The 27,703-nt window shown below is 39.0% G+C and overlaps 2 protein-coding genes across 10 annotated transcripts in view; both read right to left on the minus strand.

The window, feature by feature from the left end:
* Window positions 1-16,212, minus strand: part of DPYS (dihydropyrimidinase) — a 62,903-nt gene extending 46,691 nt beyond the window's left edge. For 3 of the 7 annotated variants that reach the window (XM_071738174.1, XM_071738173.1, XM_071738179.1), the window contains exons 1-7: window positions 16,009-16,195; window positions 15,222-15,497; window positions 11,295-11,453; window positions 8,889-9,068; window positions 7,173-7,362; window positions 4,598-4,690; window positions 124-280 (exon numbers count right to left, since the gene is read on the minus strand). In XM_071738174.1, coding sequence (XP_071594275.1) covers window positions 124-280; window positions 4,598-4,690; window positions 7,173-7,362; window positions 8,889-9,068; window positions 11,295-11,453; window positions 15,222-15,497; window positions 16,009-16,101 — 1,148 coding nt within the window. In that variant the 5' untranslated portion in view covers window positions 16,102-16,195. Of the gene's footprint in view, window positions 1-123; window positions 281-4,597; window positions 4,691-7,172; window positions 7,363-8,888; window positions 9,069-11,294; window positions 11,454-15,221; window positions 15,621-16,008 lie in introns of those variants that run through there. The other 4 variants (XM_071738176.1, XM_071738175.1, XM_071738178.1 and 1 more) reach the window with 3 other exon arrangements.
* A 7,266-nt stretch (window positions 16,213-23,478) lies between these two features.
* LRP12 (LDL receptor related protein 12) overlaps window positions 23,479-27,703 on the minus strand; it is a 47,961-nt gene continuing 43,736 nt past the window's right edge. For all 3 annotated transcript variants that reach the window (XM_071738181.1, XM_071738182.1, XM_071738183.1), the window contains one exon: window positions 23,479-26,705. In XM_071738181.1, the coding sequence (XP_071594282.1) occupies window positions 25,842-26,705 (864 nt within the window). In that variant the 3' untranslated portion in view covers window positions 23,479-25,841. The remainder of the gene's footprint in view (window positions 26,706-27,703) is intronic.

Raw genomic sequence — 27,703 nt, forward strand, 5'->3', positions numbered from 1 at the left:
TTCCCAATAACATAATGTTCTGCACTTAAAAAATCTCCAGGGTATCAACCTCACATTATATATTCCAGAGAGGATTTGTTGTGTATTTTGGCATCAGCTGTCACTGTTTGTTAATTTGCTTACTTGGCCAGTAAATTCATGAGGAAACCAGGAGTAGATGGATCCGGTCTCAGTGGAGGTCCCATGACATATGCTGCAGCATGAGCCCAGTCCTTATTCCAGTAGTTGGTACCATCAGTGCCAAGACTGGCAGCAATAGGCTCCCCATAAACCACCTTGCCTGAAAAATTAAAAGAAATAGTATCAGCATCAAACAACATAAAAATGCATAGCTTGTATTTTCTGTGTTCTAGATCTTCTTGGTGGGTATTTGAGTTTGAAGAAGTGTTTCAGATTAAACACTAACAAATAGGAGGACACAATAAACCAAGTTATAACACAGCATCTCTGTTCTGAATATTCTGCTGGTGATCTCTCAATATATTTCCTCATAAGAATGTTGCTTGGGCAAGTTTTTTAATTAAATTGTTGACAGATATATTATAATAGGTTCTACACATTGTTTACCAGGCATGTGATTGAGATTTCAAAAGGAGCACAGTCCTCAGTTGCATTAATTATGCTCAAGACACATATTTTTCTTGGCAGCACCTGTTTGGTGCTCTGAATTTACTGACTATGTAACAATGTAAGTTTATATATAAAGCATACAGACTTTGCAAGGTGGTACTTTTGATCTTCAGGCTGTAATTGTTAGGAAAGAACAATATGGCACCAGACATAAATTTAAAGAGTGTAAAGACATTTCCCAAATCACAAGCTATAAATAATTTCATGTAAAAAGTTATTTCCCAAGTTTTAATCTTTAATTCTTCGTTGCATAGTATTCTCGATTCCTCAGATGAGGACCGACCCAAATGGGTTGTTTGCCTTTGGACAGAGCTAACATATTTTATCTACTTTTTCTCCTAGGAAACATGGGTTTGAATCTCACCAGAATGAGATGAGAGATGAAATAAGATGTTTCACTCCTTGACGTGGTGGTCCAGCACTTTGCAGTTCTGTTGGTGACAAGTGGTGATGCCCCTGACTGTACTGGTCACCAAGGAACAAGAGTGAGCTGGGACCTCACACACGTGGGAGCAGGAGATCTACTGGATCCCAGCAAGAGCCATCTCCATCTCCATGCCCACAGACAGTGGGTATCTCACTGTGAATCCCGTATTTCACCACAGGCACAATTTTTATTAGGGTTATCACTGAGTTACTCCAGCAAGGCTTCAGCTGGTAATTGCTTGGTGATATCAGACAGTGACCTTTCTCTGGATTTCTGTGTGTATATCATACAACCACAGTACCGATGGAAAACAGCAAAGCAAACATTTGAAGATTTCTCTCTGTACATGAGATTCTGGTACTTCTGTGAACTACTGGATTACAAGTGTTACACAAACATATGCAGCTGCTGACAAGCTCAATTCTTTTCAGACTGCATTTCCCATTGCAGTAGTACCATTCCTTAAATCTTCTGTGCTACACAACTGTTCTACAGTTATTTTACAAGGTTTCAAGACATGCTTGACACTAATGGACTGGACATTTACTCCAGGTGTTACATAGTGTAACTTCTTCCAAGACTCCCTAATAACATTGTTAATTTGCTATAAGCACTTCAGCATGCTCTGACATGCAGAATGTGCTTGTCTCACACTGATGCTTCAGCTTGGACCATGTTAAGCTTTCAGTTCCTCCGGTCTTCATATATTATAGATTTACACTTGGACTCAGAGGGAGACCACCACAATTTCTTTTTTTTTAAACCTCAGTTCAGGAAGGATATCGAGGTCCTGGAGCAGGTCCAAAGGAGGGCAACTAGGCTGGTGAAGGGACTCGAGCACAGATCCTATGAGGAGAGACTGAGGGAGCTGGGGCTGTTCTCCTCTCTCAGAGGAGACCTCATCACTCTCTACAACTCCCTGAAAGGAGGGTGTAGCCAGGTGGGGGTTGGTCTCTTTTCCCAGGCAACTCTCAGCAAGACAAGAGGGCACGGTCTTAAGTTGTGCCAGGGGATGTTTAGCTTAGATATTAGAAAGAATTTCTTTACAGAGAGGGTGATCAGACATTGGAATGGGCTGCCCCGGGAAGTGGTGGACTCTCTGTCCCTGGAGATATTTAAAAAGAGACTGGATGTGGCACTCAGTGCCATGGGCTGGTAACTGCATTGGTAGTGGATCAAGGGTTGGACTTGATGATCTCTGAGGTCCCTTCCAACCCAGCCAATTCTATGATTCTATGATTCTATGATTTAAGCAGTTAATTATTGGGTTTTGCATCTTGTTTTCAAAATCTAAACCACTGAATGTGAGGTGATACAACCACTTAGTGAGTAAGGAGGTTGGAGTCAAATTAGTGTTTTCCTAATTTAGAGCTGCCATAAGAGTCAGGGGGATCTTGGCCTTCCCTGGGCAACTCCAAACACATTATTTAAGGGCAGGCTGCTGCAAACCTAGATATAGACAAAAAAATTCTGGAATATATAAACAATATCTTATATTTACCCATTAGGCTTTTGACAGATTTTTCATGAGTAAAGTCAGTAGGAAGGAGTGAGAGGGAAGGAAGTGGCATGTGTCTTTCCTATTGCATCTAAAGAAGCTAAAGAAACTTTCATCCAAAGTAAACCTGAACTATGAATCATTAGGACATAGCTAAATAACTAATAACTGATAAAAGTAAACATAACTGATAAAAGTAAAAATTATAAGAAAGCAGTAAATATTTAGATACCATAAATAATTTTCTTATTTTTCAAAACAGAAACGTGAAAAGAAAACTACAAGCTCACAGCTGTATATGCTGAGTTGCTTCTAACATGCATATTATAGCCATGACAGTATTTCTGCAGTCAGAATTTGATCTAAGCACCTCCCCTTGTTTCTCTGAGTGGGAAGGAGTACAAGCCATTTTCTCAAGTGATTTTCAGTCCGAACATCGGAACTTCAATGGACTACATCAGGATATGTCTGCTGACTGTGCAATTTCCTGCATTTAATTCAGACTGTGAATAGCCATACTGAAGAGTACAATTATATCAAGATTGTGCTTTATTCCAAATAACAAGGAAATTTTGAACCAAGGCTCTTCTAGTTCAATTGGCAACAGGGATATTCTGCATTAAGGTTCTTCCAGCTCGACTGGCTTCTCCCTATAGGCATAAAAGTGGAGTAATGTAGTAAAAATCAGGTATTTCCATTTTTTATGTTTTCCTGAATTCAATAAAAACAGTAAGCAGAAAGTGTTCTATTCTTTGGTCTTTTATGACATCTCTGAGCTTCTGAGAAATAGCTGCGGATTTGGTAGCTTCTTCATCAGCCACCCAAACTGGCTGGCAAGGTCTGTTTTCACAGAAATTACTTTTCAACAAAGAAGAATATGCAACTGCAATTTATTTTATCACCTACCAGAATTCAAAAAGAATTACAGTCTTGAGAAACACCAACATTTACAGGCTTGGAAAACTAGTCCATGTGTGCTTAGTCTAGTAAAAGTTTCAGGAACACTTAAGGTGAGGTCATATGGGGCAAAGATTCTCACTGGCCAGCTATGATTTGAAAGAAGCAAAACTGCAAGGCAGGGTTTATTGAATCAGGCACAGCATTTCATCAGTTAGGCTACCTATAGTCTGGCCCTGAACTGTCAAGCACGAGCCCACTAAAAGTTGGCATTTTCAGTTGCACTCCTGTGCTCAGAATCAGCTCTGGACATGCCCTGCATTTCACTAAGAGCAGACCTAAGCCATGACCGGTGGTAGGAGGCACCAGTTTTTTAAATCTAAGCAACCTTCTTGTAACCTGACCAAATTCAAATTTTTGTGTGTATTTTTTAAGAGGGAGAAACCTTTCTAAAAATTGACTTTTTCGTAAGATTCTGCTCTCCAGTTCTAATCTGCACTATAGTTTTATTTACTTATCTGTTAAATGGCACAGTTAAATGGCAAAAGGACATGATCTATAGACTTAAGTACGCTTAGAATGAAAGCATTTTAAGAGGAAGGCAGTATATATCATATATCCCTAAATCACATTTTATTAGCCTTGCTCCCCGATAGGTGTTACTGGCCAAAAGAATGGGTGACAAGGGCACATCAGTTTTCCCTTGTAAATTCATGTCAGGGAGTCCTAACAAGGACAGGGAACTCCACTGCCTGATACCAATGCTCTACAGCCTTGTCTTCTCTTTCTTGGGAAAACTTTACAGAACAGCAGGAAAAAGATCACTTTTGTCTTCCCACTCAAGAGAATGAGACTGTCATGCATACAGAGATATCAGACTGCCCTTCTGTGGAAGCCACCAACTCTGCTACCTATTCTAGCAAGATTCAAGAGGATGTTTGGCACAGGGATGAAGAAACCACCCAGTGGGATGAACACGAACAATTCTCACAAAGAGGTGCTGTCTTTGACCCTCATAAGTGGAGAAGTGGTGAACGATTGCTTCTGGCAAACAGGCTGATAGGACCCAAAAAACCAAAGAGGAATGGGGCATGCATTAAACTGCCCCTCTCCAACACAGTCAAAACATGAAAATCTTGGATTACCTGTTGTATATTTAGCAGCACTGAAGTTGCTAACTGAGACACATGAATAACATGCTGCTACAGTCTGGAGATTTCCTTTGCTGAGTGGTGTTGCTGGAGATCAGATCAGACATACATGGTGGGCTTAAGCATAGAAAGGAGAAGGAAAGATGCTAACTCATGTGGCTGCCCTGAAGTTTACTTCTAGTGTAAGAACTGGTATCCCTTTACAGTCTGTATGACTGATTATAGCCTTTAAGGTCTGAGCCACAACTCACTGTTAACAACAGAATTATGCCTCCTGTCTTCAGCAAACTGTATTAGGTCTTTGGTCTCTAGCTCTAATATTACTTTGAAACTTGTATAGGTAAATGAGGGACAAAGAAGAACTGGGCTCTGACTTACATTTTTGAAAATCAAAATCCCACAGAATTTGAGAGGCAATGCTTCAATTCTGGTATCACACTGTCATCCAGAAAATAGGCTAAGCTGAGTGAAAATCAGTTTCTTCCCTTCTGAGGTCAATGATGAAATAGGAAGGGATATCAATCTTCTTCTGATGTGAGTAGGGATGAATATTAATTCACACACTCTACTTCATGCTACGTGCTTAGAAAGGAACATGAAAAATTTCACACAACTGTAAATAGGCGGAAGTTTGCATCAAGACATGAAGAAATCATCTTGAAAAGATTAATAAACTGCAATAGAGTGAATATTTCAAATGCTTCTGTTATATAAGAGTTGACACAGCTATCATATTAGAGCGGTTTTAATTTGCTGACATTGAATATCTTTCAGCAAAATATTTGAGTTTTATTTATGTTATTCATACAATACTTAGAGAATTGTTATTTTTTTGTTTGGAACTCCTTGTCTTGTATTACTACTTTTGATTGAAGAATGGAAAACAACTTTTATTGAAATTAACAACTATGAATTTCTAGAATTTTTGTCAGAATTTATACAGATCAGCCTTATTAAAAACCCTATTTGTTGTAACTATCTTTGTAGTACACTTGCTATCTTTCAAAATTTCTTAATCAGTCCTTTATTCCTTTTTCCCAAACAGTATACTTCTATGTACACAGAAATTAATTACAGGAGATGTTACACATTGCTCTGCAAGCATTGATGACTCTGTCTGCATTCAACCCTTTAAAATACAGCATGCACCACAATAAGCATGAATTGTACCAATTTCTCCCTTTTACACATCCAAGCAGCATACACATATATAGAGACACCTACTAAACTGGCACTGCAGACTCTTCTTACAACACATGCTTAATATGTTACAGTATTTATTATCAGCATAGAATTTTTTTACTTGACAGTGTGTTATGAACCACTGCCTCCTATCTTAGCTCTTTTATCTTCATAGTCAGCATTTCATCTTTAATTTGGGTATTTTAACTGTTCTTAAAGCTTCTTGTGGTTAATGTTGACAGCAAAACTGAGAATTAACACATAACTATACCAATGGGTATAATCCACATTACCAGCAGCACTGTCATCTAGTGGAAGAATCTAACATAGCAGAGTACCAAAAGACCAAATATTCTATTTTATAACCTTGAATTACTGATAAACGTTATTACAAGTCATAAGCAATACATATTCCACATAATACATCTATATTAGCACAATGACATCATGCTGGTTTTGACTGCAGTTCTGTCAAGCTTTCATACTCTGCATTTTGATATTAATAATCTCTGAATCCTGTGTAAGCATTATCTAATGCCAAGAAATAAAGAAACTGGGGTCTGTATGCAATTCATGTTAGGTTAGATGAACAGAAGCTTAGATGGAAAAAAGATACTGAGGACAGATACTCCATAAACTTTTATGCCCCCCAAATAATGGGCTTCTGCTCTGCTCCTTCCACCCCTATGCATTTCTACAGGCTGCTCCGGATGAATTTACACATGAGGCAGTAAAACATACTGAACACCTACAGTATTCAGGCTGCTTCTAGCATGCCCAACTGATGTTCAAGAGGATCAGACTCTCTTGGCTGACCAGAACTATTTATGAACCCTGCATGGCATGACCTGAGAAACCTCCATGACCTCCATTCCCTGGAAGGAATCGAGGCTTTAAGGCACAGGCATCCTCGCCATGAGTCCCAGTGAACAGTAGTCCTGGTCATATCATAGCACTGTCTGTAAAAACATGGTGTGGTCTCTGTTGTAGAATTTTTTATCTAAATAGCTGGTAAAGGCTTGCATACTACAACTCAAGGGAGGGGAAAAGCAGAGTACATTTTGTCTTGGACTGGACACATAATTTTTAATGCAATAATACTATCCTGGTCATCACTTTCACCTTGGGTGTACACTATGCTAGAGAAAAAAGTTAGCTCTGGGGAGAAGGTAAAGTTTCAATTCCCCCTGCTGTTTTTCCATATTGCTTAGCTCCCCTTGGGCCTAAGAAAACATACACAAACAGTTTAGACATCCCACTCCAAGAAATTGATCAATTTTCTGAGGGTTATGGCACTCATGAAAAGCAGGACACTTGCTATGTTTTAGTTTTGCATTACCCTTCCTCCAATGCCATTGTCCAAGCATAAAAGAATCAGGACTTTTACCTTGTCTTCGTGCTCTACTTATCACCTTTGCTGCAGATTTACTCATTACATGGACTATATAAAGTGGGCAGTTCACAGCATTTGCTATGGTAATTGCTCTTTGTGTAGCTTCAGCTTCCACTTCTTCAGGACGACACAGCTCATGCCCCTCAGGGCCAGTTATTCCCATTGCCAGCATCTTCTTTGCACCCTGAACACAAACAAAATCATGTGAGAGTCACTTAACTAAGTGCAACCGTGGTGCCAGCCAAACGGATCCTAAATTAGCCACTGCAGCTAGACTGAGAAAAAAAAAAGCAAAACAAAACAAAAACCCAAGGCACTTATATTGGATTTCAGGTAACACAACAATAACTTTGATTGAAAAAAAAGTCATATCTATCAGTAAACACGTCTCAAAATATTTAAGTGACTTCAGAGAACACTCTCCCATGTCTTGCAGGGATAAATCATCACTTACAAAAACTATGACCCTCTCTAAATATGTACTCTTAAATGACCACATCCAGTAACTGAGATGACAGTACTAACCCCACATTGGAAAAAAAAAAAAATCTATTTCATTGGCTTGGCTTTGCGAATGAAGATTTCAGAAGGGCACTCCCTACACTTGCTTCAAGCACACTGATGGCTGACAAGGCCAATGTGGGACAGGCAGTGTGGGTGCAAAAGGCCCAGCAGAAAGTCTCCTGTGAGGGGACAGCCAAGACACGGTGGTTTCTGCTCTGTCTTTTCTCCTCAAGACTGATTCTCAGTGTGTTCTCAAAGGAGGCAGCAGCACTATGGATGGTGTCTCCATGTCACCCATGTGGAGGCCAGGATGGACCCCTGATGGCAGTCAATATGGCCAAAGATGAGGGATTGTTTCAGGGAGTCCTTGTATCTCCTCTCTGGGATATCTCCTTGTATCTCCTCTGTTGTGGTAGCCAGTGGCAAGTTCACCATACAGCACAATCTTAGGGAAGCTGTGATCGTCCATCCTGGAGATGTGCCCTGTATAGATCCTTGGTAACCACAAAGATACATATCCTGAGCCTCTGAATCAGGCTCCAAGGTTTTAAGAGGGATAAGATTTTGTCCTTTCCTGGAACTTATGCTTTGGTGATTTGAGATTATTTAGCAACCAATTGATTTCTATAATGGGACCTGGGCAGACTCTTCTCCCAGAGCCTGCACAGGAGCATTAGGATGGCAGTAGCAAGTGTGAAGTGAGGCTAACTATGGATAAAATGAAGCTGAGACTTTTATGTCCAGTCACTGAAGCCATCTCCATACTTCTGGATTCATTCCTGTTAGATGAGCTTACTATGTATGGAGAGACCTTGGGTCAGGTATCATACACCTGACATCTAAATACTTGGTTGAGTGCTTGCCCTTTGACTTGGTTGATGGTCAGGTTCTGACTGTTGCTGTCTGTTGTTCCAGTATATGTATTACATTGCAAGTATATATTATACTTCACATATCGCTCTCATCGTAACAGGAAAATTTGCCTCCTGTCTATCCCAAACCCAGGACTTCAGGTTGCAGTTTTTTAGCCCTCCACAAGCATCTTTGAGGATCTTAGACAAGATGTTTGTCTTCAGTTCCCTGGAAGCAAAATAGGGTAGAAAAGCTTTTCCTTATGACACAATGGTGATACCAACACATCTGTTGCAGTAGATAGGTAAAAGGGACATTTATATTCCTGACTTTGATGGACAGAACACCACCTACCTGTGCAATTAGCTCCCCATTCTCTGCATGGACTTGAGCAACTGCTCCAAGTTCCTTACAGGAGGAAAAGGCTGCATATAACTCCTCATCATTGACCATGTATACATCTTTATAGGCCATAAACATCTTGAAGGAGTTGACACCTTTGTTTTGAACAAGGCTTTTCATTTCTTCTTTCACCTGAAAGATAGTCAGAATTTTTTTTAAACCAGAAATATTATATTTTACCTGCTAATAATTTTTATAAAGAAATTGTAAGTATGAAGGGTGAGCCTTTACTCACCAATGAAATATATGGTCAGTCAAAACAGCCCAATTCATGTATTTAAGGACTGACCTATGCTATTCTTCTTGTATCAAATTCCCAAAAGTATTCCCAAACCATTATCACTGTGGTAAAGATATTTTAGGCACAAGTCAACTGCAGGAAGAGAATGCTTTTTAAGATACTGAAGCAGAATTTTATTCCAATAAACTCCCTAATGTTGTCAACACCCAGTCCAATATTCTAATCAATGCATCCAACTTAATACTGTACAGAGAGTTAACTTAATACTGTACAGAGAGTTGTGCAAAACTGATTTCAAAATTGGATCATAATAGTCTTCAGCTTCTGTCAAATCACAGACTGACAGAAAAGATTTTATCTTCTAGAGGTTTGTTCCTGACTCTAAACAACACAGCTTTTTGAAATAATTTGTCATCAAACAAAATGGCTCTAAAACACTAGGTACCAGTTTGTTTGGGTTTTTTCTTATATGCACTCCTTGGTAGGATTCCCTGCTTCTTCTAGAGTCTGTGAAGTCTTATCTAGAGTCTGATAAAACACTATGTCCTAAAGAAAGAAATAAAGATGCAGATTTTAGGCCAAAAGTTTCTTGTACAGCTGGACAGTAGGAACTACCCATTATGTAACTTTGATTCCCCTTCCCAGTAAAACACCAGTGAGAGTAATCCGCATGTATCTGTGGTGCTACTAAAATTTCAATGGGATGAATTATTTTCAAAAAGCAAAATATTATTTTTCATCTTCTCTCTAATAACCCGGTTGCATTTTTTCAAGAAATGTAGCAGATTGATACAAAACTCAAGGAAATTTTCTGGACTTATCCAGAAGGTGGCTGGGAGCACAACTTGAGTGGGAATTACCAAACAAATAAATATATGACATAAGGCCCTGATCTGGCAGACAGAGGCATGTAATTTATTTTCTTCTTTAATTATTATCAATAAGGAAAGGAATAATAAAGAAATTCTGATTTTTACCAGAACTTTAATTCCTGAGGAGATGATAGCTAATTAGACGGCCATGAAATATCAGTCTTATTTATCTACATATATATCTTATATATAAATATATCTTATTTATCTAGCTGTCTTCTACAGCTACAAAATATCAGACCTTTCTATTTCTTTCAATCTTGGCCTTTAGAAACAGTTAACTTTTTAACATAAATCAGAACTTTCCATTTATTTACACATCCCTACTTTTGTTGGATTTATCAGTACAATACCATTGTTTGCTACTGAGCCTGTTTCACATTCACATTCCTTAAGCTTCACTGGAGAATTTATTGCTTTGAGCTAGAAGTTGCAGTCAATCTCATGCTTAGTGCAGAGAATACCAAAGATGGGGTGTTGGCAGAGTGAAGGCTTTGGTTTATGTATTTTAATATTCAAAAATTAAGAGCAAATGCTCATATTTAAAAAATGGAATTTACTGAATATATCTATATACTAATGCACTTTATCTGAGGATTCAAAGTGCTCTCGTAAAACATGGGCCAGGTTCAGACAACTGTCAAAGCACCTGAAAAGTCAATTTATTCAGTAAAACTTTCAGGCTCTCAGCAAACATTCACACAAGAATGATTCTTCCATATGTAAATTCCAAAAAGGATTTTTGGATAAACTTATATCTAAGTACTGTCTCAAATGCTTTACTTTATTATTGCTCTACTTTAAGGAGATATTACTGTAGTTACCCAGTAATAGAACCCTTACTTTACAAATAAAATTAATTACCATATTTTTCATGTCAATCCTCGTTAAAAAAACAAACAAACAAACAAACAAAAAACCTAACAAAAAACCACCAAGACTCAACAGGAGCATAGATTGCAAGTGTTCAAGTAACAGAAGGCAAAATTTATGCAGAGACCTCTTGCCCCCTCTAGCCTGCCTTGTCTTCTTGCACATTTGCTTCCTTTACTTTATGCAGTATTATCCAAAGATCTATCTGCAGACTTTTTTTTTCCTCAACTATACATACTTTTAGAAGGGTGTGGACTTTTTAAAATACTATATAAAAATACTATTACAGTGCCAGCAAAGCATATTTAGCATGTGAGGACTAAGCAGGTGCAGTACCAATTCATGGAACTGAAAATCAGCTATAAGGTTTACCTTGTCGCTCCACCAAGTCACTGCAACATGCAGTGCATAATCACAGCAGACTTGAGGGTCTGCCCAACTTTTCCATGTATCAAAGGCTTCAATAAGAGAACAGCCTTTCTGAGGGATGGCAAAGTCAATGATCATCGTGGTTCCTCCTGCTATAGCAGCCTGAAAGGAAGAAAGTTAATATTTCACAGAGAGAATGCAAATTTCTTCCCACCCTGTGCAACGATTTATCGTGGTATACTGAAAAGCCAAAAGCCACTGAAGAGTTTCCCTGAGTAAAGTCTCAACTTGCAAAACACCTATGGATATTACTTTAACCTCCTTTGAGAAGGATGTTCTCAAACAGGTCATCACGAGGATCATGGGGAAATTCTCAGACTGAAGTAGACTTTTCAGACATGTACAAAATCTTAAAACATATTTGGAGATGAGACTGCAGCCTTCATGTATCAGGGAGTTTCCTTAAGCATCTGGATTCACCAAGAAAGAACAGCATCACAAAACCACAGTCAACTTGAGAAATGTTTCCTTGGAGCTTATGTAGTTGAAAAAACCAAAACTGTGTGACAGGAAAGTATAAGGGGCAGAAACACAATGAAAACAGATTCAGTTGGAAAAACCTGTGTGAAAATCTAGCTCTTGTCTAATTCCAAAAGGATATAAAGGTATTTTAAAATTATTTTTATTACTGACAGGCTATCATTTAGTAAAACTGTATATCAGGATTTTAAATACAATGAGGAATTTACATTCCCCATATAAATATTTACAAGTAAATAAAATAAGCTGTTTATGCGATGAACATTTTAACCAATAATTTTTACTGTCCTTTACAGACATGGAATTATTACTTTTTTTTCTTTTCTTTGAAGTTTCTTTGTTAGTCTCTCCCAGAAACCAGATTCTCAACTAACATAAATTGACCCAATATAGAAATTCCTTTGCTGTAATTGCTGCAATCTTCTAAATTAGGCACAGAAATCCTCTATATTGCTCTGCACAAGAGGCAGAGCCAATTCAGATCAAAATATGCACAGTTCAAACTCATGCTATATTACTCTTCCTATTTCTAAATCATTCAGCCTCTTCCATCTTTCTCTTCACTAAGCAATCAGAAGCAAAATTGTAAATATGTCAGTATACCTTGCAAAAAAAGAAGTTTGAGAGGGACATAAATATTTTTGAAGCTGTGATGAATTCAGCAAATATTTTCTCCATGAGTTGTTCAAATTGTCACATTTTTTTCAGCAAGATTGAATTATTTCTTAAAAAGGATTTAGAACTAAAGAATATAGATGTCAAGAAAAAAAATAATGGGTTCCACAACTCCATTCAAAATTACTTTTTCCCACTAACAACTTTTTCCCCTTCTCCTTGTATATTCTATGCCTTTATTTATTCAGCTGAATGGGTAAATCTTAGCTAATCATTGTAGCATATTTTGCAATAGTTGGAACCCAACTCTGTCTCCCTGATTCTCTTGCCAAAATGTTTGTCAGATGATGACCTTTAGTAAATTGGTCTGAACACTTTCCACACTTCTACCTGGGTTAAGGAGATCCACAATGTTGAACTTCTTGACATCTGATCACTAGGCTGGTCTTATGAGTTTTCTTTTGGGCACTTAAGTCACTATCTAACAGACTGTTTTGGGTATGCAGTCTCTGTTTTGCAGCTCTCCTATCCAGTGCCTAAAAAAAATTATTCAAAAAATTCTCAAAGCCTCAAAAAATTATTACTTTTTTTGTAAGTCAGCATAAAATTCATCTCCCCTACTTTGGGATTTTACAGAATAGGTAGCTACATTTGAGTTAGTCTGCATCTTTGATGCTCTTTATGCAGTGGAGGCACTTTAAGAAGGAGATCACATACACCTTAAGAATGCTTTTGTTTTTTTGAGAGAAAGCTGCAGTCGTTGTTGCTTTTACATCTTTGCTTCTGTCAATGAAAATTATCTTCTGGCTTCAGGTTACATTTGTTTGATTTCTCTTGCACTGTCAATATATAAATATACTGATGATGGTTCACAAAAATGATCACAGAGAAATACAGGATTGCAGCAGAATATGAAAAAAATTTTATAAATATATATATATATGCACTTGTGTACTGTAAATTAGGCAAGCCAAGAATTCTAGAAATCAAATTTTGAATTTCATTCAGCTATGAAACAGACTTTCTAATGCCCATAGACAAGCAGAAAATACATTCTGGACTTGTCTTTTTTTCTCCATTTATCCCAAAAAGTGGTATGAAGACCAAAAAATGTTCGGGGAAAGCATTCCAGTATCTTTTTTTTTTTTTTTTAAACTTTTTTTTTTCATCTGTGGACATCTAAAAAAGACATCATTGCTAGGCCCATGTAATTATTAATAGAGCCCCTCTATTTTGCCAGATAGCTACAGAGGAAACTTATTTTGGGGAATAAAATTCCCATGATCAATTTTATAATCCCTTTCCAGCTATCAGTTCTGGAGGTAGAAATTCAATGCTGTAGCTTTCCTTTTACATCTTGTTTTATGTTTGCCTTGGACAGACATGTATATTTGACATAGCAGCCATTTTGATATGGCAGGAAAGACCCATTATGATGGAAAAATAATTTTTTTTTGGTCAAAGTTTTGCAGGGTAATTACAGGCTATTTTAATGAGCTGTTATAACTTCTGTGCTCATTGAGAAGAACAATTCTAGTTTTTAAAATTATCCAGTGTAAAATATTTCCAAGCAAATAACAGCTACAACAGAAAATATATCTTGATTTGGTTATAATGAATAGATATTATTGAAAGCAATATGCCAGTAATTTAAGAATAGCATACAGGTCATTGGTAATCCTCCCTTCAGTACTCTGGGCTCAACATTAAAAAAAATGCAAAATCCTTGATAGAGTACAAAAACACCACTCAGACACTCTGACTCTCATGATGGGATGGAGCAAGCAAGAAATGAAATCTTGTAGGGTCAATCTAAGCAAAATGGAAAACACTAAAGGTTCTTAACAGCTGTGCAGTTATCGCACCACGTCATTTGTTAAAAGGAGTTTAATTTCACTTACTTCAACTATTTCAAAGAGGCAAATTAGTATTTTGCACATTTAAAAAAAAATGCACATCAGTGAAAGCCATTTCTTTAGAAGGGATGCATTATTGCTTTCTGGTACTTAGCATATCCCAGATCTTCTGCTCTGAGAGACAGGATATAGCAGCCTCTCTGAGGATGCTAACAGACAAGCCAAGTAGGGCAGTGTGATCCCTTCTGTGAGCAAAGATTTTCAGCCTGCAGAGCAAAGCTCTTAGAAAAGTATCTTAAAAATTTTAGAGAACTCTGGATGAGCATTTTTATTGTATGAAGATGATGCATAATACTGTTCACACTAGTGCACGGTTATGCTGCTAGTGCACGGAATGCAATGAGCTAAGGTAAAAAGCTGAAAACCACTCCAAGTGTAAAGCTGGGAGAAAGGAGATACTTCTACAGTGTGTATTTGGACCGGATTTTCACTGAGAGACACAGTAAGGGTCTAAGTGAAAGACAAGAAAAACTTGCATTCCCGCATGCTAACAGAGGAGAAAGATCAGATTACCACAGAACACACGGGGGAGTTAAACTGTTGCTTTAGTTAACCTTTGCTCAGAAAATATGAATTGTATAACCACAGGTACCAATGCAACTTGCAGTCTGCATGGTGACAGCCAGGGTAAGCGACTTAACACTTGCCACCCACAGCCCAGAAAGTCTTTGAAGGAATCAACACACCAGTCAACAAGGGACCCCTGTGTACCCAGACATTTATAATGTTCCTGCCAGGGACAGTAACAATTGTCTGTGTTCAATTCACACAATCGTCTCTTTTAGAATGTTGAGCAACCAGCAGACATCCCTTTCTAAAAACCCCAGATGCACACACAGCCATGCATATGTGCACCCACCTTGGTTCCTGTATAGAAGTCATCTTTTGACCTGCTACCCATAAAAGGGAACTGCATGTGTGTATGAGTATCAATGCCACCAGGGATCACCAGCTTGTTGGTTGCATCCAGCACGACGAGTCCAGTCAGTGGCTCGGGGTTCAGGTTTGGTCCCACCTGCTGCACCACTCCATCTTCCACGTACACATCAGCCATCACAGAGAGGTCGTCATTCACCACTTTCCCTCCCTTGATCAAAAGTCGTTGCTTAGCCAGGCTGTGGTGTGGCATGGGAGCCTAGAAGAGTGAGACCTCAGCTCAGAAAGTTGCTCGTCTAAGACTATTTCACAGTCCACCCTACCCCTAGGGCAGCAGTCACCTCCGAAAGTCACTAAACACTCCCCACCACTGTGCTCTTTAAACAGACATCCCCGGAGCTGCCCCCTCTGCCCTTAGCGGCTCCACCTCCCGCGGAGCGAGGGCACCAGGGCGCAGGGGGCGGCAGTGCTGGCTTTGGGCTCCTTCTGCTTCAGACTGCTCCTGGACAGAGCGGGACCAGGGCTTTAGAACGGTCCAGCGTGGTTCTCATGGCACTTGCTTCAGTCGGCCGAGTACGCCCTGGGGTATGAAACATGCTGGGCTGTTCTGAAAATGCAGCCCGTTCATCAGCTTGTGATGAAGGGGACGACTTGGGACACACAACCCTCAGGACTCAAACGCCGCCCCCCTAGCAATGCCACTACTTGTACAACACACCGGCCTGAGGGGTGAAACCCCCCGGGTATCACCAGGAGCCGCCAGACCTCACCCTGTCAGCCCGCGGCTGAGGCGGCAGGGCCCGGTGAGCCTTCTCGAAGGACCACGTGAAAATCATTCTCCGGTAGTTGTTGCCTTGCGCCATTGGTCCCGCTGCCCCCAGCCTCAACTCAGTCCCAGCCCCAGCCCGCTCTGCTCGGGCCCCCGCTCCCCGCTGTCCCCGCAGCGCTGCCCGCCCAACCGCGGCCCCGGCACCGGCCCGCGCAGGCACCAACCGCCGCCCCCCCCCGGGCTGCGCAGGCCCCGCGCACCGCACCGCACCGCACCGGCGGTCCCCGGGGCGAGGGGTCAGATCCCGGCGGGCTCCAGGGGGAAGGTTGGATCTTCTGCGGACGGCTTTACGTAGGGGCTGGCGTGACTCCGGTCGGGAGAGGTGTCTTGTGCATTTCAGAATAGAGACACGGGGAAAAGAGACGGGAGAGTAAAATTAGGAGAGCTAGAAAACGAGCTAAAAGCTTGGAGCAGAACAGGAAGAACCTGCACCTTCCAGGGGTACTTGCTCCATGGACTTTTCCCACTTCTCTGGTATCCCAGGGTTTGCATGCTCAGCAGTGATACTGCTCAAGCGGGTCCCTCCGTCTGCTGAGCACCAGCACCTCCATCCCCACCCGTCTTCCAGCAGCAGTGCCTTCAGGAGAGAGAACATTTCCTCTGAGAACCATTAAAGGGTGTGTACCTATGCTGCCAAAGCCCCACTTTGACTGATGACATTGGATTTGGAAAATGCTCCCCTTCCCATCAATGTGTAACCTGTGTTCCTTCTGTCTCAGAGGGTAGGAGAGCAGTACCAGGCTTTTGCTTGTGTAGCTGCTCATCCCAAATTGTCTTGACTTAATGCCTCTGCTTTGTGTGCTGTGACAGAGACCCCGCAGGATTCATCACACCACACAGCAACAGTAAAGGTCGAAACGCATATCTAAGTGCATATATGTGTGGAATATGTGTAGAAAATGAGAAAAGCAGCGTGTGGTGAGAACAGCCATAAAGAAGGACAACTGCCTGTGTGGTACTGAAAAGGCAAGAGACAGTAACTTACACCTACCTTTGCTGTATTGAAAGCTGGTGAAAAGACAAGGGTAGAGTTACTGTGTTGGCAATTCAGTCAAGAACTCTGGCTTACTAATTAGAGCGGTATTGATGACCCAGGAAAAGTTGAGTGCCTGCAGTATGATTAATCAGATGAAGAGATGTGGAAAGGAATTCAAACTATGGCCCTCTAAGACAGGAAGAGCGATCATTAGAGACTGATGGAGAAGGTCCAGGTGAGCACTGGAATGGGTTAACAGGGCTATACTTGGAATCTCTGCTGCTGCTGAGGCAGTGAACCCATTTCTCCCACCATGCCGACAGGTAGCTGAATAGCTGGGCAGCTGGAGATGTGAGAGGGCTGTCTCAGGTGCAAGAGTTTCACTTTGTATGAATGAAGTGACCTTTGTTAAGTAAGGAGGCAAGGTGGCAAAGACAGAGGTTCATTAAAATCTGCAGAAACAAGGGGTGCAGCAACCAAATTCATATACCTGCCCTAGTGGGTATTTATTATGATTTCAAGTGGAACAGCATAAACAGGTTATTAAATATTTATGGGCCAAGAGACTTCACCCTGAATCTCTCAGATAATTGCTGAAACTGCCAACCTAAAATGGTCACTTTCTTAGTATTTCTTCCTGGCCAGCAAGTATTTAGTTATTTCTACAAAAACAGTTTTTACATGACAGACCTAGATAACTACCTCCAAGTATGCCTGTGGGCTAGTGGCAGTGGTAAACTGTTCCTGCTAAAAAAAAAAGTCTTCCCCAAAACTGGGCAGAGGGAGGCTTGGAGGCAGGCCCACCACTTCACAGCAGACCATGGTGGGCACCAGGGTATTCAGAGTTGGTTTTTTTTTGTTGGTTTTTTTTTTTTTTTGTGTTGTGCAGGAAAGAGCTGACATGACTGACATGTAAATGGTGAACAGTACCATGGCTCAAAATCTTGTTTTTACCTTTGTTTCTGAACAGCATTGGGTTTGAGCTCCTTTTGCCCTCCCCTGATTTCCTTCTGGCTAATTTAGATGTTGCAAATTCTACTTTAAAAGTGTCCAAACCTTCCCACCTGTAAATTCATGCCCAACTGATGTCACACAAGCTGGCAAAGTAACTCAGTCAGGCCTTACAATGCTGTGTCTAGGAAAACTGAATCTATCCCATAGGTGGGTTTGAACGCATTAAATAGCTTATTGATAAATAACAAAATTGTCTAAGCAGTCTTTTTATTTAGTCCATTTGGACAAACAAGACAAAAGCACATCAGCTGCATTTACATACATTTGGTAAATGTTTGATATTCCACAGCTCAGCCGTCCCTGGAATAATGGCCTGAAGTACCACCTTGGGACAGAAATAATCCTTATAATACCGTGAGAGTACAGCTGGCCTCATACTCTTAATGATCACTGAGTATGTGTTTGCTGCTGCAACAAGGCCTCCCAATTGCCTTTGTAACCTTCACTCACCTAAAAAAACCTTTTGTTCTTTATCCTTTTCTTTGCACAGTTTAAAAAAAAACCTTTGCTCTGCCATCAGTGACTGACTGCAGTGTGGTTCTGATTTGGCTGGGAGAGAGTTATATTTCTTCATAGTTGCTAGGATGGAGCTACGTTTTGGATTTATGGAATCCGAACAGTACAGAAAACAGTACAGAAACAGTATAGAAAGAGCTGGAAGCAGTATAGATAATACAGGGATGTTTTTGTTTTTACTGCCCAGGGCTTCTTGGCTTCCACAAGAAGCTGGAAGGTGACACAGCTGGGACAATTGACCTCAAATGACCAAAGGGGTATGCCATATGATGTCATACTTAGCATAACAATCTGAGGGAAGAAGGAAGGAGGAGATGCTCAAAGTTCTGGCATTTGTCTTCCAAAGTACCCTTTACTCATGATGGAGCCCTGTTTTCTTGGGGAAGGCTGAACACCTACCTGCCAGTGGGAAGTAGCAAATTAATTCCTTATTTTGCTTTTCTGGCATATACAGCTTTTGCTTTACCTGTTAAACTGTCTTTATGTTAAACCCATGAGTTACCACTCTTTTACACCTTTCCAGTTCTCTCCCTCATCCCATTGGGGTGGATGGGATCTGTGTCGTGCTTAACTGCCAGGTGGGGTTAAACCACAACTGTGAAGATAATTTTCCTGCTAAGAAACATGTACTTACCCTAAAATATACACAGTAATTCAATTCTTTGAGACACAGAAGCACAATTGGAAAAGACTTCTAATATCACTGAGTCCAATGGTCAACCCAGAAAAAACCCACGCCTTCTAACACGTCCTGAAGTGCCACATCTATGTATTTTAATACCTCCAAGGACTCCACCACCTCCCTGGGCAACCTGTTCCAGTGACTGAGTACTATTCTTCCTAATATTTAGTCTGAACCTCCCTAGCTCAGCTTCTGGCAGTTTCCTGTAGTCCTGTTGTTGTTTACTTGTAGGAAGAGGCCCAACACCCACCTCACTGCAACCTCCTTGCAGCCCTGAACTTGAATCTTAAACTAATGCTTATGTAGTCTGCAGCAAAGCAAATAATTCTGGAAATCTAAACACTGTGATGTCTTGTTTAGTGTGGCTGTCACAGAAGTATGATCAAAACATAAAATGTTATCAATTTCTATCTTCTGCTGTTATTACCTCATGTGATTCTTATCCTCCCTTTACTTCCATTTTCACATCCTTCCTACCATATGCTATTTCTGAAAAGCCCTTCCCTTCTTGCATCACTCACTTTTTCTGAACCCAAAGATTCTTCCTGGCATTAAGTTTCAAAGAAGAATTGGTGAAGCAGAGATGTATCTCTGAATGCAGGAGCTTTGGACAAGTAGGCTTTTGGACAAACAGTAAAGATGTTTAGTGATGAAAAGTAGAGACTGATTATGAGCAATGGGGAGAAAGCTCAGCTAATGAAGATGCATAATTAATAATATTTTCCATTTTTGATGATTTCCTCCAAGGAAGAAAGTCAGGATCATGAATCAGATATTCAGCTCAAGAAAATGCACAGTAACTAGTGCTGGATCAAGCACCTGGGTTTGAATAATCAATGTAAAGATGTGTTGTTTTGAGGTGAACTCTGGATTTGTGGAAGGGAATTAATGGTTCTTTTCTCATGTTCAACAAGTCAGAAAGACTGAATACTCAGCAGGCATTTCTCTGCAATTCCTATGAAGAATTCCTAACACTTGTTCACCTAGGATTTACTTTCACACCCCTCTTTTCTGCAGTGGTAATTCAATACTCATTCAGTAAAACCAGACAGTCTACCTGTAATTCTACCTTGAAACTCTTCAATAGTGTGAACCCAGTCAGGTGCCTCTTGTGAAAACTTCCTAACTAGTTTTCTGAACAACCTCATGCTGACCACTTTCATGAGATGGTTTTGCAGACACAAAAAAAAAAAATTTAAAAATCTTATCTCTAAAGGCTTCCTCAATTGTAAATGCTTTCCAAAAGTAGCAAGTACATCTTAATTGGTTTTCTATAAGACTAAAAAAAATACAAGAAAAGGATTTGATTCCTACAGTTCCGTGGCATCTGTGCAATTATAAATGTGATGTCCTTAATCTAAGTACTAATCCATATCCAAACTCCTGGTGCCAGTCTGGCATCCTGATGCAGTGATGCAGCCCATTAGCATCCAGCCTTGGACATCACATCTGTGACACAAAGGAAGGCAGCCAAAAGCTCCATGTGCTGAAGACCATCCTAGACTTTTTTAAAGCAACAAGTAGTGACTATTCTATCTCATTTCCATAAGATTGAGTTCTTCTTGCCCTGTGGACTTGCTCAACACATATGACTGAGTACAGAAACCAGCAGAACAGCACTTGGTGGATAATCTCAGCTAAAGGAAGCCAGTTCATAGCTGGGATTTTTCCAGACTCCAAGAAACTTAATGACAAAAGCAGAGATTAGCTTCCTTTGGAAACTCTTTTTACTAATGTAATATCTGGGAAAAAACATGCAGATTTCTAAGTTGTTTTGAATGATCCTTAGACTCAATACCTCTTTTGAAGGAGCTTTAGTCAGAGTTGTAACTGCTACCCTACATACCAGGCAAGAGAAAGCAAACCTAAACTCTTTGGTTCCTTGCCATACCACTGCAGAAATAAGATGTCTGTTCATGGCCTTCCTCATCATTCTCCAGACCCACTTCCCTTGAAATGCCACTGTCAAAGATCCTTCCTTTCCAGTGGAAAGATGAGAAGCTTAGAACAAACTTTACCCATCATGCATTTTCTGCACCTGAAGAAACAGCTAAAATCTATTTCTACATTTCTGTTGGCATACCTTTGGTCATGAATATTTTGTTGCAAGGTCCAAATGCAGATCTGGTGGTTGTTCTGCCTTACCTCTGCAACACTACAAATAAAAAAATGCTACAACAAAATCTGAGATTTCTGATCTTGATTCAGATACCTACTCCTGTAAAAAAATATCTACAACATATCTTTATTTCAGGGATGTTTTCTTTATTGCTTTAGACAATCTTATTCTGTTGCCCTTTTTATTTTTAATAAGGAATTATTATTATTTGTTAAAGTACACTCTGAATCAGAACTCCTCCTCTTATACATTCCTGATTTGACATGCTCTACTCACTGATTTATTTTTTGGGGGGTCTCTCCCCAGTTTCTTCCTAAAATAAAATAAATCCTTTGTGCAATGTCATAGATTATGATTATATTAGAATTTCTAATCCATATTATTACAACTCTATTATAATTGAATTATTATAATAACATATAAATAAAAATATACTGACTCATCTTTTCATGGTAATATTTTTGCCTCCCATGTTCTACCCTTTTCCTTCATGCATAAGCAGCATTCAGGTTTGACTGTAATATGCAATAATATTTCAAATTTAATGCAAGTGAAGTTTTCAAATTGTATCTTTGGTACTTTGATAATACAATTACAACTTGAAGCTCTTCTGCTAGATTTTAGTATGGTGGGTGGAAATACAAACATTAGTATCACGATATTCACAAAGATTAGTGAATCTACCTTTTGTTAGTGCTGGCTTTCTGCCCTCTCCAAGTGCAATTAGGAATACTCACCTAGAGTGTCTGTAGAGCTGAATTCTCTCATTTCCCCCAGCAGCCAAAGAAGAAGTCTTCCCTACCTGAATTGTCAGACAATATTTCAAATTTGGTGAATACCCCCAAGTTACTATTGGATGTCAATGAAAGCCTTGACTGGGAAAATATATTGATATAATAGGAATGTTCTGATACAAAACTTGGTATCAAGATAATATGCATGAACTTACTTAATTTACTTTGATGAGGTAACACCTGCTACAGTATTTGAATTCCAAAGCAAGTTTTAACTATGGATCTGCTTACCTCTCCCTACCTTCAGTGACCTGGCAAAGGGACAGGACAGACTTCTCCCTTCTCCTTTCAGAACCCCATTTTGGGCATCTGGATTGTAGACTGTAGGAGTTCAAGTTACCAACTGCTTATTTTTAACTACTCACATGTGAGGGAGAAAAGGAGAACAGCCAAAAAACCCCTAAACAAAACGAAACAAAAAAAAAAATCACCACAATTACAGGAAGATTAAAGCTGTTAAAGATTTATGGAAAACACGCAGTACTTCCTCAGGGCAAGTGCAACAGTCACATAGCTGCTGGAGAATGAAACATCTCAGTAAACATCCACTTCTCAGAAAAAAGTAAAAATCCATCTCTACAGGAAAGTCCATGACTCATTTTGATCTGCAGTAAGCATTTAATCTAAGAACTCACTGAAAAAGTATTTAACTGTGATTTTCCTAGACTGAATCCAAGCTTTGCCTCAAGTTTTTGCTTTGGCATTTGGATAGGAAGTGGAACATAAGATATTCTAACTAATTCCAACATCCTCTCTGGGAACCTGTTTTGAAAGAAGAGCTATCAGCAATACTTGCTGAACTTGTACCGAAAATAGACTTCACTTTGAAACAAAACAAGCCTTTGTAGCATCAGTCTCAGCCCCCTCAATGTTACAGTGAAAAATCAAATGACAAGAAAAGTGTGACATGTAAAAAGGAACAACGGCAAACCCCTTCCATGATTAGAAATCTTTACATGAGGAGAAAAATCACCTCACAATAGCCTACATTCTTCAAAGCTTTCAGATGAAAGTGATTTATTACAGAAAAAAAAGATAATTCCACAGAGAATCATCCTGACTTTTCTTCAAATTATCCTAGTGTCACAGCACACCTAAACCAAGAATCACTTAAATCAAACTTTACTTTTAGCAGCTCCAAATTAAGAAATGAAATAACATGACTCAATGGAAGTCTCAGTAAAAAAACGAACCAAAACCACCAACCAACCAAAAAACAAACCACCAAAATCAATCAACAAAAGGAAACCCAAGCAGAAAATCTGATCACTCCCTTTGAATTCACCAAGAAAAAAACCCACCGCAACAAGTTAGCCTCATACAAATATGGATTTTATTTACAGTATTCCAAATTCTCAATCAAATCCAACTTCTCAGTTAAATATGTAGCATTTCTCCTTTAAAACAAATTAAACATTGTGTTATTTTTACATCTGCAATATGAAGTCCATAGGTACATGCTATTTGGGGCATCTAATGGAACAATTTTAGATCAGTATGTGTGTGTATAACACCAAAGGTATTCTGGAAAGATTCTTTTTTCAAAATGTACCTGCCCTGGGGACAAACAGTTCCATTATCAATTTCTAACAACAATAAACGAGGAAGGTTTAAAATCCCAGTATTTTATACCAGGACATACTGTTCAAATATATTTTAGGGTGGGTTTACCATGTTCATATTGCAAAGTTGCCTGCTCTATAAGCAATGCCACTGAAATCAGACTAAAGATTACTCACAGATTTAGATATTATTCAATGTGAATAAAAATGGCCATTGATGTCTTTTACTCGGGTATGTGTAATTATGGGCCAATCTGTACCTGATCTGGTACCAGTGTGATGTGATTTATTCTGAAACTTGAAACCACATGGGTCATAATAATAAAATCTTACACAACTGTATTGCACATAAGTTCCTCAAAAGCACAAATCTAAGTAACTGTGTACTGAACTCAGAATTTACCTGCTAACTTGCATGAATAAAATCAACCAGATGGTAAAATAGTTTATTTTTCTCATCCCAGTGTCTATGAAAGAAGAGAAGAGGGAGAAGATATATACAGTTTGGAATCCATTCAATTATTTGTTTCTTTCTGCATCTGATTTGTACTCCAGAGATGAGGATTTTAAAAAAATTAACAAAAAAGCCAGACAGACCTTGGATTTATCTTAAAAAGTACCTCAAAAACATAACAAAATGTCAATTTAATTTTGATACATATTAAAACATTTTAGTCAGTTCTGCCTGACAGCATAACACGACAGAAATGCACAAGACTTTAAACATGCTTTAAAATGACATTCAACAAAGTATTTAAAATTTAATAAATAGCATACAATCACACACAAATACATTTCATACTGGATCTTTAAGCCTACTAAAAACAGACTGGCAAAGAATAAATAAAACAGTAGTTGACATTTTTGTTTTAAAAAGGTGTGGGTTCTTGTCACACTAGTAGCCACATATTAACCTGCTTATTCAAAAAATTTGAAGTTGAGGTTTTTTTTTTTTTTCCACTAATCTTTTTTTGCTCCAACATGTAGTATCATAAAAAAAATACATTGAATGGGATATTTTTTAAACAACCAGTCTGAAACCAAGTAAACCAGTTTTTAAATACTACGAATAAATAGGGAATTAGTAAAGCAAATTCAATTGCAACAAAAATGCAACACCCCAAGAAAAGAGCCATGGAAATATATAGCCATTGCAATATTAGACAATAATAGTACTTAAAGTGATAGTGCTTGTGCACTAAGCTCATTAGAGACCTTAATATGATTTTAGTGCAAATCCCTTGAGTCCAAAACAAGCTTTATACCCTACAGCATTAGGGAAAGATCTATTACCAGTTGGAACTTATCCTGTAGTGTATTTGTACATATCGGATATTTAAACAACTAACACATATTGTAATATCTTCGGCCCTTTTTTACTTCAAAAAGACTAATAACTGGGGATTTTACATACTATTTGGCTGTACCATATTAGATTGCAGTTTAGGAAAGTCAGTGCTATAAAAGCTTTCACCACCAGTTTATCTACTGTATCTAAATTTTACAAATCATTGCATTTTGTACTTCTGAGAAAAAAAGAATGCTCCTGGAGAAAGTTTCTCCTCCCTTTAAATAAGTTCACATTATGATGAAATTCAAGAATATTTAGACAAAGTGTTGTATAAACTCAAAGAAAAGTACATATTTTACATTAACAATCCTTATCAGCATTTAGTATATTAACTTACAGGTATGTTGGCAATAATATAACAGAGTCAGTTCCTAAAGGAAAACAAATCTGTACAAATTCACCTGTTAATATGGGGTTAAACAGGCAGCCAAATAAGTCTTGAGCAGCCAAGTTTCTGGTTTGAACTACAGTACCAGGATAAACTAAATTTGAAACTAACTGGGATAACTTCAGTTTAAAGAGTAATCAGATTATACTGGGTAAACCCATCGTGTATTCAGAGCCATTACAATGTTCACTCTCGTAGTTCCGTAACATCTTCCAGTATAAGAAATGTTTACTAAACCACAAAGGCTAAAATAGTTTTAACATAACGTTGTCCTGGATTTTTTAAAACTAAAAGCTAGTTTTAATTGTGAAGTACAAAACAATGACAGATATTGCTCCAACTTGTACACAATCTTTCCTAAACAATCCGTACCTAGCAGAGTAATAATGCCTCATCGTCACTAGTTTCATTTTTCACTGTTGCTTCTAAGCAAGTGTCAGGTATCTGGGCAGTGTGTACGATGCCACAGCTCTCACAGGGGCCATCTCGACTGCATGACCTTACACCGTGATGTGTTGCACTGTAAGGCTGCCTAAGCCCTGGTGCTTGATCTGAGCTGAGATCAAGTAGAGGTCTTGAACAGTCATTCACGTCAAAGTCTGATGCTACATCAGAGACTGGAATTAGCATTTCAACATCATCATCCTCTTCTCTTCCACTTACCCCATTATCAAGCTGTCTCAAAGGACTTTGGTTCTGATTCACTGAGCTTGATCTCCCTAAAGTAAAGCGTACCCAGCGTAAGCCTTGAGTCATGCGACTTAGCGCGCTACTGAGCTGGTGACGTGCGGGACTCGTGTTTGGGGGCTCTACACTTGTCACTTCTCTTCCACTATCCGTGTTACTGCTACTGCTGCTCTGAGCAGAGGAACTCCCACATGCTCCAACTGTTGCTTCTATTGCTGTTGCAGGAGGGACTTTCTGAGGCAAGGTGGCAGCAACACCACCAACTGCTCCTGCTGTGTCTCTTCTTTCGTTTTCTGTGTCTGTATCATCAGATTCAACTGAAAAGAGACTTCTGTGAGTATTATTTCTTTCAGATTCTCTACTAGTACTTTGGCTTGCAACATCATCTCCATCTGCTGAGACCAATGCCAACGATCCAGAATGACGTGACCTTGCAAAATTAAAAATTCGATTCCAAATGTTACTCGATCTGCCAGCAATAGGAAGTCTGATGGAGGTAAATCCAAGCTGAGATCGCACTGCCAGCCTCAGGTTTTCCAGAACAGAAGCCTAAATGAGAAGACAAGCAACAAGTAAGTCTTGACAGTACGCTGGCACCGTTCTGATACAGGATCAACTGTTGTGCAAAACAGCATGTAACCACAAAGTCAAATGTAAAGTATTAAATATTTTAAAATGCTGCGTCTTTAATTTTAAGGATCTGGTATCTGTCTATGTATGTCAGACTATTTTACAAACAATGCAGAAATGAAGCCTAGGTTCTCTTGAGGAAAAAATATTATGAATAGGGAAGAGGCAATATGTGTGGAATAAAAGGAGAAATAAAAGCACAATGAAATATATCCAAGGAGAGCTAATTAAAGGCAAAATGAAAACCAATGCTCTGTAACATGGATGTGCAACATTGATTACAGGAAAGTACATCCACAGACCCAACGCCGACCCAGGACAGCAGGAATGCAACGTCTGTTACATACAACCTTACCAAGAAGATAAAGTAGTCACTGTGGATTACATAAAACATGCCTCAAAAAGTTTAGGATTTAAAAATGAAATCTTCTAGAAACATTTAACAGAGGTGACCTTTCCTTATCCACTACCATGGGGCTGCCTAGACTAGAGACTAAATTAAATATCCTCTCTAGCAGAGCCCTGTAGTTTGACTTTTTTTTTTTTTTTTTCCTCCCATTCTGGCATTATCAGCTAATTCCAGTTTCAAAATGCTTTAATGCTTCTGTTTAATTAAAATTATCTTATGTGTTCTAAATCATACGTTTCCCCTATTTGGTATGCATTTTCTAGTCATTCAGCTACAGAACAATGCATGCCTGAAATTTTTCAGTTAAAACCTTGTATAACTTTCAAATTGTAAGGTAACACAAACATATTAACACCTTTATCTTGGGGATCCCTTACTCAAACTTACAGAAAACAGTGCCTCAGCTAAGTAGCTCAGCTCTTAAATACTAAGGCAGAAGATCTGCCAGATGCCCACGATTCTGAAAATATTAATTGATGTGCTTAATTGCCAGATAAAATCCATATTT

The sequence above is a fragment of the Heliangelus exortis genome, chromosome 2 (assembly GCF_036169615.1).
Source record: "Heliangelus exortis chromosome 2, bHelExo1.hap1, whole genome shotgun sequence".
NCBI lineage: Eukaryota > Metazoa > Chordata > Aves > Apodiformes > Trochilidae > Heliangelus > Heliangelus exortis.